The following is a 15,055-nucleotide window of genomic DNA, read 5'->3' on the forward strand; positions in this document are numbered from 1 at the left end:
TAAACATTTTTGAGATATATGGCGATGAACGTACATTAGAATGGGATTCAACATTGACCTTGCCCTTTCGCATGTATGGCTAAGCTGCTCGCCCTCATGAACCTCTAGCTCGAAAACGGTTGAGAGTATAAAAAATTACTTCAGACAAAAGAGGTATAGAATTTTATTATCTACAATTTTTATTATAAGTACAAAAAAGTTGTCTGAAAAAAATGCATTGTTATTATCTTCAAAGTGTCAGATTAAGAATGTGGAAAAAGTCATCCACAAAGCCAGGCACTCCCTATGGGCCTGCCAAAGGATTTGTGGAAAGACTTGGGGGATAGTGCCGAAGCAGCTCCGCTGGCTGTACGTCACGGTGATCAGACCATTGATCACCTTCACCTATGGCTGTGTCGCCTGGTGGTCCTGCACTGAACGCGTTCTAACCCAAAATAAACTTTCCAAACTCCAGAGAACGGCTTGCCTCATGATTTCGGGGCCATTCCGCTCTACTCCAACTGCGTCCATGGAGATGCTATTAGACCTCCCTCCCCTTCACATTTTTGTCCAGGGAGAGGCAAGACTAGCAACCCACAGGCTCCACCACCTTACCGTAAATGAGCCTGACAAACTCAATTTCGTGCCCAGTCGTCTGTCAGTCCAACTGGAGGCTGACGAGGTGATGGGCATGAGAACTGATCAAATAATCACTAGAACCAGCACTGATGGAGCATTCAGGCAGAAATCTTCGCCATTGATCTGTGCGCAAGCCATTTACTTGACAGTGGTTGGGCGGGCAGATCAATAAAAATCCTAACGGATAGTCAAGCTGCGATTACATCTCTCGCGGCAGACAAATGCAACTCGGCACAGGTATTTGAAACTCGCCAAATTGGGAAGTTCAAACAGACTGCAACTGATTTGGGTACCTGGACACTCTGGCTTCAGTGGCAACGATGCATCGGATGCTCTAGCCAGAGAAGGCGCAACATCAACGCTTATTGGCCCGGAACCCAGTATAGGAATTTCTAATTCCTCAATCAGGGACCGAAATAACAGCTGGATAAGGCAAAAGGTCCTGGAGCACTGGCGCAACCGTCCTGGACTGCGTCACTCGCATAGGGCTATTTCAGTGCCTCCCAGCCCATACACCAGTCGCTGGCTAGAATTTTCTAGAACTAATCTGAGATCTATAATAGCGGTTTTCACAGGACACTGCAGACTCAGAGCCCACCTCAAAAAACTCAGCATCGCCAATGACCCGCTCTGCAGACTCTGCTTAGAGGAGGACGAAACAATTGAGCATATCCTCTGTGACTGCCCGGCGGCAGACAGGGTCAGACATGGAGTTTTTGGCTCTCCGAAGATGATCCTAGAGGAACTCAAGAATCACTCCCCCTCCGACATCATCTCCTTTTTGGGTAGGATGGGACTGGAGGGAGAGATCTAGCTCTATGAGCTTGCCTGTGTGCTACAATAGACCGCTTGGTCGCAGTGGCAGGTTTGGGTTTATCCGTCCAACACACCCAGCAATCAGTATCAGATTAAGAAAACCCCCACGATTAGTGTCACCTTAATAGGTCAAAACTTCTGTAACACCGAGATTAACTATCTGGATGAAAAACTGACACGCTGAGTATTTGCAAATAACCGATTTTTTTTCAAAGTACCGCTTGCTGTGACCCTGCGTCAAGTCCGAATTGTCAGATTCTTAAGACAATTAACATATCCTCTGAAAATCTGCTACGTTCGATAATTTTTTTTAAATTTTTAACTCTTTCCTACGGCCTGCCCCACTACGCGAACTGTAAGATTAACATGAATTTATTATCAGAGGCACGTAGGTCATAAACAGTATCTTAATCTGGCATGCTCGAGTATGTACTTACACCTGACGATTTTTTTACATTTTTAAAAAACTGCAGACGCTTTCCCCACCGCTGATAGTGCATACATAATAAAACCTTTTTTTTCTACCACTTAATCTTGAAAATCCACTAGGTCTCTACAACGCTCAAGTAAATCCCGATTCAGCATCGAGGGCTCCCCAACTATAACGTATAATATTATTCCACAATTTGAGACAAGGTAATTCAAATTTATTCACTGACGAAGATACTTAAACACATACGCAATTGACATTATTGTCTAAAAAAACTATAACCATGTGTGGGTGGCAATATATCGCAAGAAAATAAGCATTTTCACCAGACTGGTTAAAAATTGGTAAGATTCAAATCTTACTCAGTTCCTCTTCATCAGTAGAATTATTTGAATTAGTCTTAATTTGTAGACACGTAAATCCAAAAGATGTCGACAGTGATTTTTTGGAAATTTGGAAGATGGCCATCGAAAACTGTGAGTTGCTATTATTGTTTATTCATTGTAAAAAACCAATTAAGAAAGTATTTTTTGAAAGTTCCAAAAGAAATAAGAATTTGACAAGTCTGAATGAAATGTTACGACATAAGAACCTACAGCAAGCACCCCAAGCAGTAGAGTATTTCAATTTTCCTCAATTCGACAAGAATTCTTCTGTTTGTTACATTACACTGAATATACTTTGGAATTACTTTCTTCAATATCTTGAATTTTTGTTAGAATTTTTGCAAATATTTTGAAATTCTACGTATTGAAAATAAGAGACAAATATGCTGGATATGGAGAGATTACTGAATGACCCTTTTCCATTGAAATAAAAAAGGCATTTAGAAAAGAGAGGTCATTGCTCAATCTTCTTAAATTTATCAATTCGCCAACATAAGAAAATGCTCCAGTCGCCAAGATACAAGATTGAATATTTCTCTAAATCATTCCTCATTCAGGAGGAAGCTTTTCAAGTTACACGAAAAAAATTTCTTCAACAATTTCATCCGAACGTTTACAATATTCCTTATCCCTAAGTTAAGAAGAATTACTTGTGTCGTGTCATATCCTCACATCCATCATGTTTCATAGTGGCTATGAGTTTCAACTTCTAAAAATTTTTCAATGGTGCTTCGTGCTTGAATGAACCGTTGAATATGATGATGAATATACAGGGTTGGGCGTAAGTCTCGAGAAAAATAATATTTATTCAACCAATAACTCAAAAAGAAAACGCTGATACCCTTCAATTAATTTTCTGGCAATAAAACTGAGTGTTTTTCTCCAACCCCTCAGTCGCAACCCCATCCAACTTTAACGTTTTTTTTATTGGAAACATATACCGTGTGTGTACTCGTTGAAACGCTCACAAAAAATGACTCTTTATTTCCTTCAATTAATCATCAATTTTATTTTTTTCAAGAGACTTTTGTGTTTTCTCTGAAAACCATAAACTAATTTTAGTTGAAATCCACATTTCGTGAAATTTTCAACAAGCCCACTCATAGAATATGGTTTCAATTGAAAAAAGGAAGTTATTTGAGGTTGCAGCTAAGGGATTGAAGACAAATACCTACTCAATTTAATTTCCAGAAGGGTTGGTAGGTAATTGAAAATCAATTGACGGGTTTCATAGTTTTGATTTCCAGTTTAGGCTGAAGAAATTTCAATTTTATTCCAAAATTATGCCCAATCCTAGTTTTGGAACATTGAATTTCTGTTATTTCAATTTCTTCAACCACTTCGCCAAGGCGTATAATATTTTCATTTAAAGTTTCGTGTTTTTTTTTTTTTTGGTACTGAATAATGAATGATATAAAAATTCTAGTAGTGCATATCAAATTCACATTCTCTGTACAGGGTAAGTCTTTGACTCGCACGAATATTTTAATTTGATTCTTGAGGTCCAAAGAAACACTTTTTTCATATACCATCTTTTCCGATTCGGCCCTGATAAAAAGATATAGCCATTTCAAGTTTTCATAATGAGCTGTGCCACCCCTGGAAAATTTCACAGACCCTTTTTTGATTTTTGAATACCAAATTACTCGAAAACTGCGCATTATACGAGAAAATAAGAAGAATACTTTCATTTTACGAAACGTTCAAATATATAAAGCGTCCAACTTGGATTCAAGAATTGGTTTCTTTGAATTTTTGGTATTTTTATGGTACGTAATGGTCATAATGAGGAAACTGGAAGACGGGGGTGATATTTTGTGTTCGGAAAAGATTCATCAAATGAATGAAAAACTATATTCCGAAATGCAATTCATTCGATAAAACCGTTTTTGAGAACTAAAAAAAAACATTTTTTTATGGTTATTCAACAGCCTGTATCTTTCAAACCGAGACAATTCGGAAAAAATGGCGAAGGAAAAAAGTGTTTCTTTTGACCTCAAAAATCTATTGTAAAAATATTTGTACGAGTCAAAGACTCACCCTATAAATATTCTTCACGTTAGTTATTCAAACCGAAATTGTTACGTCTATATGACGACATTAATCTCACAATTTATGTGGTGGTTTAATGAAACAGTTCAATGCTGATTGGTTGATATAAGCTATTGGCGAATAAAAAATCACGGTTCGAGCTTTGCGTATAATATCCGTTTGTAATATATCTCAAACTCAACTGAAAGAACACGCATAAAAACATATTGGTTGTCTTATAATAAAAAAAATGTTAATCGGTAACCCTGACCTTTTTTTCAATCTGAAGGTTCTTCTTACGCTTTTCTAAATCCAAATGAAACATAATAAATGATCTTCTTGTAATTCCGTTAATTCAGATTTGAAGTATAGAAGAGCACATTAAGTTAAAGTCGCGTAGTCAAAATTACTATTCCATTGAATAATATGTTTCAAGTTTGATGACCCAAGTTTGAATAATTTCTGAAATATGATATTTTTACTGTTTGAATCCTCACTTCACAAACGAGCTGGGAAAATCATTTCAAAATGACACTCAATTTTTTGTATAAAATTTTATTGATTCAAAATGTTGTTTCCGAAAAGAAAACAAGAAAGTGCGCTTACTTTTTTTTTAATATTTGAATTTTGTAGTGTGTTAACATGAAGAAAAAACTTCAAATTACATTTGAACCGTTTTTTTTGTGATCTACTGTAATAAGGTTAATTATCGGAAATTAAAAATCAAAATGAAACTACTGCTAATGAATATACTTAGATGCGAATGTTTACTTAATTTTACGAATTTTATTTTGTTACCTTGATCTGTTATAAGGCATTCTCACTCACTAATCCGACAAACGAAAAACCAAAAAGCGGAAGTGGTCCTCTAATGACCGATCGAAATCATCGCTAGCGCCAGGTATCCGCACAAAATGCAAAGTACTCACTAGTGGAACAACCGATAGGTACCTATTTACTTGAATAATTGAATGATCGCACCATCACAACGTTCTCGTACCCGCTCTGTGAGTTCCGACGAATGATACACAAATTTCAAGCTCGATGAGATATGGAACTAGACACAAAAGTGAGATGTTAAGGAGAAATTGTAATCATCAGCGAAGGACATCATCGTAATTAATGGATCTGAAGAAATATTCAGCTTATTATTTCAAATATTATAATAATCCTTTAGAATCATGTGCGAAAAAAAAATTCAAGGAAGTATCACTTTCCGCACTTGACATGAAAATCAGTATTTCCTACCCCCATGGGTTTTTACATAATTTGTCGTACTCATGTCACTTCCCTGCACAATGTGGGAAAGTGAATTCCTCCCCTGAGAAAGTGATACTGTAATGGGTGGAATAAACTCGAGAAAGAAAAAGTCATAGAAAATTAATGTTCTCAACCCCTGAGTAGGGTGTTTTTTAACTCCGTTTCTCGTCGTTCGGTCGACGACAGTCGCATGCGGGAAAGTATTATTTTCCGCACGCAAGTAAGGTAAACAAGTATTTTTCCCCCCCTGAAGAAAATTCGTCCGCATTTTAAAATATCTGGATTCCATGCATCGCATTTGAAAAAATATTGTTGACAGTCTTTTTGCGGACACCTTATATGTTGGTATGGAGGTTTTTAATCACAAGTGGTATTTATGCTTTGAAGTTCTCCTTTATTCGATTTAGATAGAGCAGATAGAGATAGTGAGAAAACACTAACTGTCCAGTGAGGGAATCTTGAAAACTAGAAGAGCTAGAGAAAAACCGATGACACGTTTGTTGTTTGTTGGCTCTTTTTCAGAGAATCAAAGTATGGTGAAAACCGTAGACTTCTACGATCCTTCGTTTTTGAGTTATCAGCAGATATTCAGATTTTGAAGATTTCGAAAAGTTCTCATAACTCTTTTGTCTTTGAAGTTGCAGATCTGACACTTGAACCTTCTCAGGCACTTTTATAAGTAGAATCTACTGAAGAAAAATTTTTTCCAATTCAAAAGTAACAAATTCAATGAAAGTTTGCATTTTAAAAAACGAAAGTTCGCCTAGTTTTTTGAGCTCGTCAGTAGATTCTATGTAAAATAGTGCCTGTAGAAGTGTAGAAGGTTCAAGGCTCAGATCATAACTTCAGAGACAAAAAAGTCATGAGAACTTTTCGAAATCGTCAAAATCTCATTTTTTGCTAATAATTTAAAAACGAAGAAAAACGGTTTTCACCATTCTTTATTTATCTGAAGAAGAGCTATTCTAGTTTCCAAGATTCCCTCACTGGAAATCGAATCTGGTACATAAGCCATTATTGTCTTACGACACTTGATAGAAAGAAGAATAGGCTAGATATTTTATTGATTCTAAATAATCAAGATAGTAGATACAAACAATTATATAGAGAAACAAAAAAAGAATATGATGAGCTATTATGCAGGTCAAAAGCAAAACATTTTCATGAGGAAATTAAAAAATCTGACAACAAAAACAAAACTATGTGAAAAATATGTAACCAAATCAATGGTAAACATAAAATAAAAACAAATTGTGAAATTGAAGGCAATGCGCAATGCACTTGATGTTGCTGAGAAATTTAATTTGCATTTTGAAGACAGTGTGTCTAAGATCCTGCATAGCTTTGATTGTTCTTCAGTTAATCATCGCAGTAATATTACTAGGAATGATAGATCAATTTTTTTGAGACCTACTAAATAATAAAAATAGTTGTGGGGAAGATGAAATTCCTATATTTATTGCAAAATTCTGCATAGAGGAAGTCAAATATGTTTTATCATATGTAATTAATAAGTCACTCAAATATGGGATATATCCAGAAGGTTTAAAAACTGCATTAATCAAACCTTTACTAAAAACAGGTGATCCAACAGATATAAATAATTATCGTCCAATCAGTTTATTACTGAGTTTTTCAAAGATTTTTGAACGTGTGATTGTAGTCAGGGCACTTGCTTTTTTTAATGACAGTGGTATTTTTACTGAAACACAGCATGGCTATCTGGCTGGAAGATCAACTCAAACAGCTATTTTTCAATTCACAAAGAATATAGTCAGCCTATATGAAGATAATAACATTGCTTTGGAACTATTTTTAGATTTATCCAAAGCCTAGTAGATCGAAATAACATGTTAGAAAAACTTTACTTGTACGGTATTAGAGGAAATGCTATGGCATGGTTCAAATCCTATCTTTCAGCTAGATGCCGGAGAGTTGAAATAAGAAAGGACGGTGTGAGAGCGAGATCAGAGAAAATAGAAAACACTGTGGGTGTACCACAAGGCATATAAACGATTTGTGCAAAATCCCACTTAACTTAACTCAGATTCAACTATTTCAAGTTTTGCTGATGACACGAATTTGTTGGTAGGGGCAAAAACAATGGCAGAATTGATTTATAAAGGTGAAATTTTCTTTAACAGAGCACAAGCATGGTTCAAACAAAATAAATTGATTTTCTATGAGACAAAAACGATGTAGATTAGAAAAACCAGAACAAATAACCATAAATGATAATGATTTTTCTCTCTCGGAATACACAAAATTATTAGGTGTATGCATTGGTAGATTTTTCAAATTTGACCACCATACAGATATTGTGTCAAAAAAACTGTGGAATTTGTTATGCTATGCGAATAACCTCTAAGTATGTTGGAGTAGAATCACTTAAAATATTGTATCATGCTAATTTTGAGTCTAGATTTAGATACGGCATAATTTTTTGGGGACGTAGAGAAAACAATGTTTATAATTCAAAAAAGAATAATAAGGATTATGTATAAAATGAAATACAGAGAATGTTGTAGGGGAGTATTCAAACAAAAAGGTCTTTTAACTGTAAGTGGCCTATATTCAAATGATTGTTTAATATTCTTGTTTAAAAATAGGAAAAATTTCAATACAACTCAAAAATACTCGTCAAGATCATTGGATATAAATTATCCTATACATAGACTAATATTGACAGAGAACAACCCATCATACATGTGTATAAGAATATTTAATAAATTGCCTAATAGAATGAAATCTATAAGTGATCTCAAGAAATTCAGAAAAGAAGTGTATTCTTTGCTGGCAAACTTGGAGCAGAGTATTTTGGTGCACACTTAGTCTAATGTACATATTTGTTTACTGTGCTGTGACGTCATTTCATTTATTGTTGGTGTGTATATGCATTGTATGTAGCGATCAACATTATTTGAAATAAAGTTGTTGTTGTTGTTGTTGATATAGTTAGATATATATTCTTGATTCACTTTCGGGTTTCTAGCAGACTAGGTACATAATATTAAGGGTTGTTCTTGATTTCTAAATTACAGTTGCATTTACTTTTTGAATAAAAACTCTAACCTACCAATTGCACTTTTTGATTAACAATTCAATAATCTAATTCAGAATATTTAACTCCATGTTTTCAGAATTTCAAATCATTATTCTGAATTACAAATTATACTTTCCGAAATATATCTTATACTTTCTGAATAACAATTGAAAAACGAGTGATGATGGAATATCCTAATTGCCATTTTTCACTCGATGGAACAATTTTATTTTTATGGCATGTATTTAGCTCGAAGCTCGATCTGTTTTTGCTGCAAGAAATGGTTCGGGAATAATACGCCAATGTTTGCTAATATACAGAATTTCGATCCATTATTTGATTTATTTTCCAATAGTTAATATAGAGCATGGAAATCGTCTTAATTTTAAGTTATTGCTTGAGGAACAAAAAAAACTTAGATTTTGAATGATATATGTTTCCATTCGAAAAACGAAAGTTTGATGGGGTTTCGGCTGACGTCTAAGGAGTTGAAGAAAAACACTCAATTTTACTGCCAGGAAATGAAGGTTTTCAAAAATAAATTGACCGGTTTCAGCGTTTTCATTTTGAGTTATTGGTTGTAGAAATATCAATTTCATTCCAGACTTTTGCCCAACCCTGTATATATGTGTATTAATAACTCCTAGACTAAATAAAATATGAGGGAGATTGAAATGAGCAAGGAGCGTCATCGAGCTCTGATTTTTGTTCCTTGTAAGGAGAGCGTTATCATTTTTCCATTAAGGACGATAAGGACGATATGGTGGACTCATTGATGAAGAATTCGTGGTCGAATTCAATTCTGTCTGTCGTCAATCCAGCCAGCAGTTACTACCCTTCAAAGGGAAAAGATCTTGAAATGTTCTGGTAAGGTTTAGGCTCTTTAATGGTCAAAAAACTTTTCAAATGAACCTTCTTATTTAATAATCTCAAAGGGGTTGGTAATATATTATATTTTGGAGAAAGTGCCCGGTCACGATGAAAATAACCCTAGTTTGGAATAACTACTTCTATTGAAAATATTTTCATTGCATTGTTTTAATTAGATCAAGTTGCTTTTATTAAGAGAAATAGAGCGAGACCCAAGGTTTCAAAAGTACGTTTGTTTTGTTTCAAGCGTCCATGAACTCGCGAATATTATTCAATTCACAGTTGAAATGATCTACATATCATTTAGTTCAGAGAATTTTCAAATTTCGAAATAATTTTTCAGCAAAAATGTATAATATTTCAAACAAAATGAAAACATCACAGTTTTGCTGTTTTCTTTCACAATTCTGAATGCGTGAATTTGGAAAGAAAAGTTTTCATTAAGCCATCACACGTTTAGGTTACATTCAGAGATATATTCTATATCTCTGGTTACATTACGTTTTTATCAGGAAGATACCTCGAGTATCTGTGTTGGTTACCAGCACCAGCAACTGCCAATTATCATTCTTTCATGCAGAACTGCAAAAACTTCTTATAGGTGCATTACACACATAACTCTTATCAAATCTGACAAGTGATGCATTTTGATATCGATGTGATTTACCGAGCTATCGTTTCTATCGGTAGAAATATTAGGCTGAGAAAACCTATCAATATTGTTTGTACCAATTCACGTGAAAAAGAAAATTGGTGTTGGTACTACAAATCAATTAAAAATCATGTCATATTGTTTCATTTCCATTGCCAATCCATCTTTTAATCAGAAAAAAAAATTATAACTATCATCAAAATTTCATATTTTGAGTTTCAAGACATGAAGATATAGAAAAGTTCTATCTTATAACGATCTCTCTACTTATTTCGAGGGTTGAAAATTCAGATATAATTACCTAATATGTATAATGATATTCACTGCATTAGTTTGCCTCAAGGTAATAAGAATTTAAATTTTATCTTACAAAACTGGTAATGCTGTATATTTTCTGTGAAAATCACCAGGAGCTTTTTATGCTCCTTTCTTTGATATATGGTAGGCGGAAATTTTTTTCTCAAAAAGCATAAAGGAGAATCTTTTATTGCAGAGGAATTGATAATTACCAGACAAAATAATCAACTTTAATTCAGAGTCGAATGTATAGTAGCGGGGAAGTATAAAACAAATCAAATATTGACCTCAAGAAATAAGAACTATTTGACCTACGCACTTGTACTGAAAATATCCAAAGCACAAATTGAATTTTTTTATAATCATGCTGATTCAAACCTTCAGAAAAATTTAAAGTAATAGGGCCATTCCACAAAGGGATCTCAAGAAAAATCATTGAATTTTATATTTCGGCCTGAAAATTTCAAAATATTGTTTATTGCAACTGAGAAATTTTACTCATATGAAAAAATCAAAATATTCGAACACATTTCACAAAGAGATCTTCGAATAAGAAAAAAAATTATTCAATTTCTTAAAATTCAAAAATATTGTTTATTGTAAAGAAGGAGTCTGCTCTGTATATATTATTGCGATATGAAACTGGGGTTTGTTGTGTTTAAAAACATCTATGAAAGCTAAAATGCTTCCCCGTTTTTTCATGCCATGTTCGAATCAAAATAAGAACCAAGATATTATGAAATTATCACCCACCTTTTGCACTTGTAAGCCATGAAGGAAGTCACTTGAAAAACCAACTAGTGAAATTCCGTTTTGAGCGATAGCGATAATAAAAAAACGCTGGTCTAAGACGCATGCGATAGATCTTTTTTGTACTGATTTCAGCTGGGTACCTGGTGAAGAGGAAGACCTGTAAAATATAACCAAGGTCTCAAAAATAATCATATATAAGGCATTTGAAGGTCGGCTGGTTCTAGCAGATAGTGAGCTTCCATCTTCAGTGTTTACATCCGATTTTTCATGTATGTAAACCAATAAATTGTTGTCGCATCGTCTTTGCCTCAATTGACATAATAATACGCTAGCTAGACCCTAGGTCCTCTATACTCTATAGCAACTCTCATGTTTCCTATAGATTCTCTGAGTCAATTCCTTTCGGTCACATTCACTTTCTCCAAGTAGGTACATGTATTATCCTTGAAATTTACGGATTTCCACAAACTTTTCCAAACAAGTATAGGAAAGAAACATAGGAAAATTAAAAAAGATTTAATGTAAGATATCTTGATGGAATAACACAATAACAGAACTATAAAAACCATTACACAAGTATGAATATCTTCTCAATATGTTCCTGCTAGATTAGGCGTCGAAATCTTTTTTTTTTTTCGACAGGGGTAGGTAATCAAAATTGGTATGAATAACTGATTCATGCTACACAGAAATTCGAGGAGCGATCTTCCCAAACAATCAATTCCCGACATCTATGATAGTTCAGCCAACATTTCAATGTGTCATAAATCTAGGCTCTTTCATTCATATGTATAAATTAGTCAATAACTGCAGCATTCTTTTGGAAAAAAAGTTGTGAACCTCATTGTAGTGATGGAAATTTAATAAATAATGATCTTATTATTAACAGTAATTGGCTTATTTCATCTTCCCACGTGAAAATTCGGAATGGGTAGATATATCTCAAAAACCATAAAAATAAGTGGTTTTAACGATACATATACCTACTCTAATGAAACTGTTTATGCAGGTTCTCTATGGATGACTGTAACATCGTAGTTGGCTTTCAATTATTCGGTGCTGCTTTTTACTGAAAGGTTTCGACTTTTATGAATCATAAAATTCCAAAATTGACAAAATGATAATTGTTCATAAATATACACCCTGTATATTTCTAAACAAATGCGAAAGACTTAGGGAGATGATTCCTCGATGAAAATAAGTAGGGGTAGTTCCTATATTTTTTTTTTCGAAATTGACCTTCCCTTCCAAGATACAGCCTTTGGAAGGCGATGACGAGTTGACAGTTTTTAATTTTTTTACGGGTTCTAAAGAACACAGAGACATAAAACTATGCATAATATGAAGCACTAAGTAGATGTTACTCACACAATTTTTTTAGATTTCATAACTTCATTATTATGGGTTGAAAATAACAACCCCTTATGATTTTCCTTCGAAAATTATTTTCGTGGGTTAGATTTTCGATAAATAAAATTCTCTTATGGCTTCCCATTCAATTCTGGAGAAAAAAAGTCTCTTGCAGAATTTCGATACAGTCGAAACTTTTCTCGAAATAAATAAAAACTTACAAGCTGTATACGAAGGTCTATGAGGCAGAGAGTTGATGCATGCATTTAAGCGGGAGGTGTAGTCATTCTATGGAACACTTATACGATGAAATGGAATGAACAGTGATCATGAACTGCTTGTAAGTTTTTATTTATTCCAAGAAAAGTATCGAAATTTTGCAAGAGACTTTTTTTCTCCAGAATTCAATGGAAAACTATCCCTGCTTATTTTCATCGAGGAATCATCTCCCCAAGTCCCCAAGCCCTTCGTATTTGTTTTTAGACACCCTGTATAATATGAAAGGATCTATTCAGAGAATAGGCCTTCAAGGTCCCTTTTGTTAGAGCAAGAGAATGAGATGTAGTATGTAAATCCAGAATTGTCCAGATGAGGCTTCTCCATATTTCATTGCTTACTCTCTTCTACTACTACTACCAAAAAAAAATGAATGCAACCCATAAAATTTGATCGGAATTGGACCTTGCATTCAAGATTTATGGCTATTGCAATTTTAGGCCAATGTTCATGAGTCACCCCGTATCTCCGAAACTAATAGCCTTCAGGATACGAAACAAGCAACTCGTCTGAAAGGCCTGGATGACCTGCATTCACCATTAGGCTATGACCAACTACTCAAAAAACAGCCTGTATATTTCCTCGTTTAGTACCAAATATTTCACTTTAGCTTGACCTACATGAAGATGTTTTTGTGATAGCGAAACATGTGTCATGGTTTAACAACTCATTTTTGCGAAAATCATATAATCTGTTTTTAGATCAAAATGATCGTCTTTATGGAACACTTTGTATAATGTAAGGTTTTCAGAGACGAATTTCAGTAAATTGCGACTTCAATGATGGAATTTTATTGAATGCCGACTAATATTCAGCGAAAAATATTTTCAAAATATTATGTGGCCTTCCAAAGAATTGGATGAGTTATTTAACCACTATACGGGTTTCGCTATCACAATAGCATCTTCAGGTGGGCTTTAGGGTTGGCCTACCGGCGCCCGAGTTCTGCCCGAGCATCCTGGGCTATCGTCCGGACTGTCCCATCTAAAGGCATGCATAGACTGCATAGACATATAGAATAACAAACCCTATTCAAAGACATGAAAGGTCAAGAACCAAGGTTGCAATAGATTATTCGTTTATTGGCTAAAATGAAGATCTCTAAGAAAGACAATTGACGATATACGAACAAATTTATTTGACCGAAAGTCCGATTCTGCTCATAGCATATCGACGCCGTTCGAAAGGATCTTCTCCAACCTAATCAACAACGTCCTCACCAACTCGTCGCAGCGAAATTTCGAAGTGAATTCGAATTTTGAAGCAATGTAACCGTTCAAATCGTCTTCTTCTATGCGATCCACAATCTCTACCAAAAACTTGCACTCGTTAGAGTCCTCGAACATCGGAAACAGTTCCACGTACTTTTGGATCACGTGTTTGCCGCACAAGATGTCAGCACAAAGATGACATAAAGCCGCTTTGAAGAGATATACCTGCACATTATATTTTAGTAACGTTCCGCCTATGTGCGCCAAGGCGATCTGCTGATATATTTCTATGGCTTTCTGGTAATCTTCGAAGATGGCACAGTAATGAGCTATTTTCAGTGAGCACATCTCGGAGGATGCAATATTCTCCTCCGATTTGAAGTAATCGCTCGCTTGTTCGTAGTGGTTTAGAGCATTTTTAATATCAACCAGTTGCAACTCATAGATCTCGGCGATGGTTTGGTGGTGTTTGGCGGCCATCACGAACCTTCCCATATCAGTGTAAACTTCTATAGCCTTCATAAGACATTCGATGGCTGCTTGGGGATTGCATTTTTTGTAACAGGAGGCTGCATTCACGTAATTCAATGCGGCGTCGTACTGATTATTGATTTCAATGTGGATCTCGGCGCATTGAGCGAAACAAGAAGCTGCTTTCGACCAGTTTTTTGACACTTTGAGAAGGTTAGCCGCACGTTGATAACACTCACTTGCCTGTTCGTACTTGCTGGACTTGTTGAAGAAGATATTCAGAAAACTGAAGGGTGTTAATTTCTTTTCGGCCTCTGCTATCAGCTGATTTGCCTTGTTTTCTAGACTGGACATTTCAATCAGAAGATTTGACGATATCTAAACGAATATTGAACGTTTCTTCTCTAGCCGTCATTTTGAAATATCATCAAAACCACAGAAGTCAGATAATACAAGGTGAACACCGAATGTGCTTTCTGAGCTCTACAAAACCTATCTATTCTGATATCAGTATTCCTAATTCTGTTTTGCAATTCTTCGGCTATAGTTCCTATAGTGACTCTTTCGGTTCTCATTACTACGAAAGAAACT

General features: G+C 34.9%; 2 protein-coding genes across 3 annotated transcripts in view; both read right to left on the minus strand.

Moving 5' to 3' along the window:
- The window catches only part of LOC123312014 (neprilysin-2-like), a 43,928-nt gene extending 32,625 nt beyond the window's left edge, over positions 1-11,303 (minus strand). Inside the window, exon 1 of one of the 2 annotated variants that reach the window (XM_044896184.1) lies at positions 11,157-11,303. In XM_044896184.1, the coding sequence (XP_044752119.1) occupies positions 11,157-11,176 (20 nt within the window). In that variant the 5' untranslated portion in view covers positions 11,177-11,303. Of the gene's footprint in view, positions 1-5,079; positions 5,305-11,156 lie in introns of those variants that run through there. The other variant, XM_044896183.1, reaches the window with a different exon arrangement.
- Positions 11,304-13,942: 2,639 nt separating this feature from the next.
- LOC123310878 (alpha-soluble NSF attachment protein-like) lies at positions 13,943-14,818 on the minus strand. The gene has a single exon (XM_044894562.1). It carries the CDS (start codon positions 14,816-14,818, stop codon positions 13,943-13,945), a length of 876 nt encoding a protein of 291 aa, XP_044750497.1.
- Positions 14,819-15,055: the final 237 nt, after the last annotated feature.

The sequence above is a fragment of the Coccinella septempunctata genome, chromosome 4, assembly GCF_907165205.1.
Source record: "Coccinella septempunctata chromosome 4, icCocSept1.1, whole genome shotgun sequence".
In the NCBI taxonomy this organism is placed as follows: Eukaryota; Metazoa; Arthropoda; class Insecta; order Coleoptera; family Coccinellidae; genus Coccinella; species Coccinella septempunctata.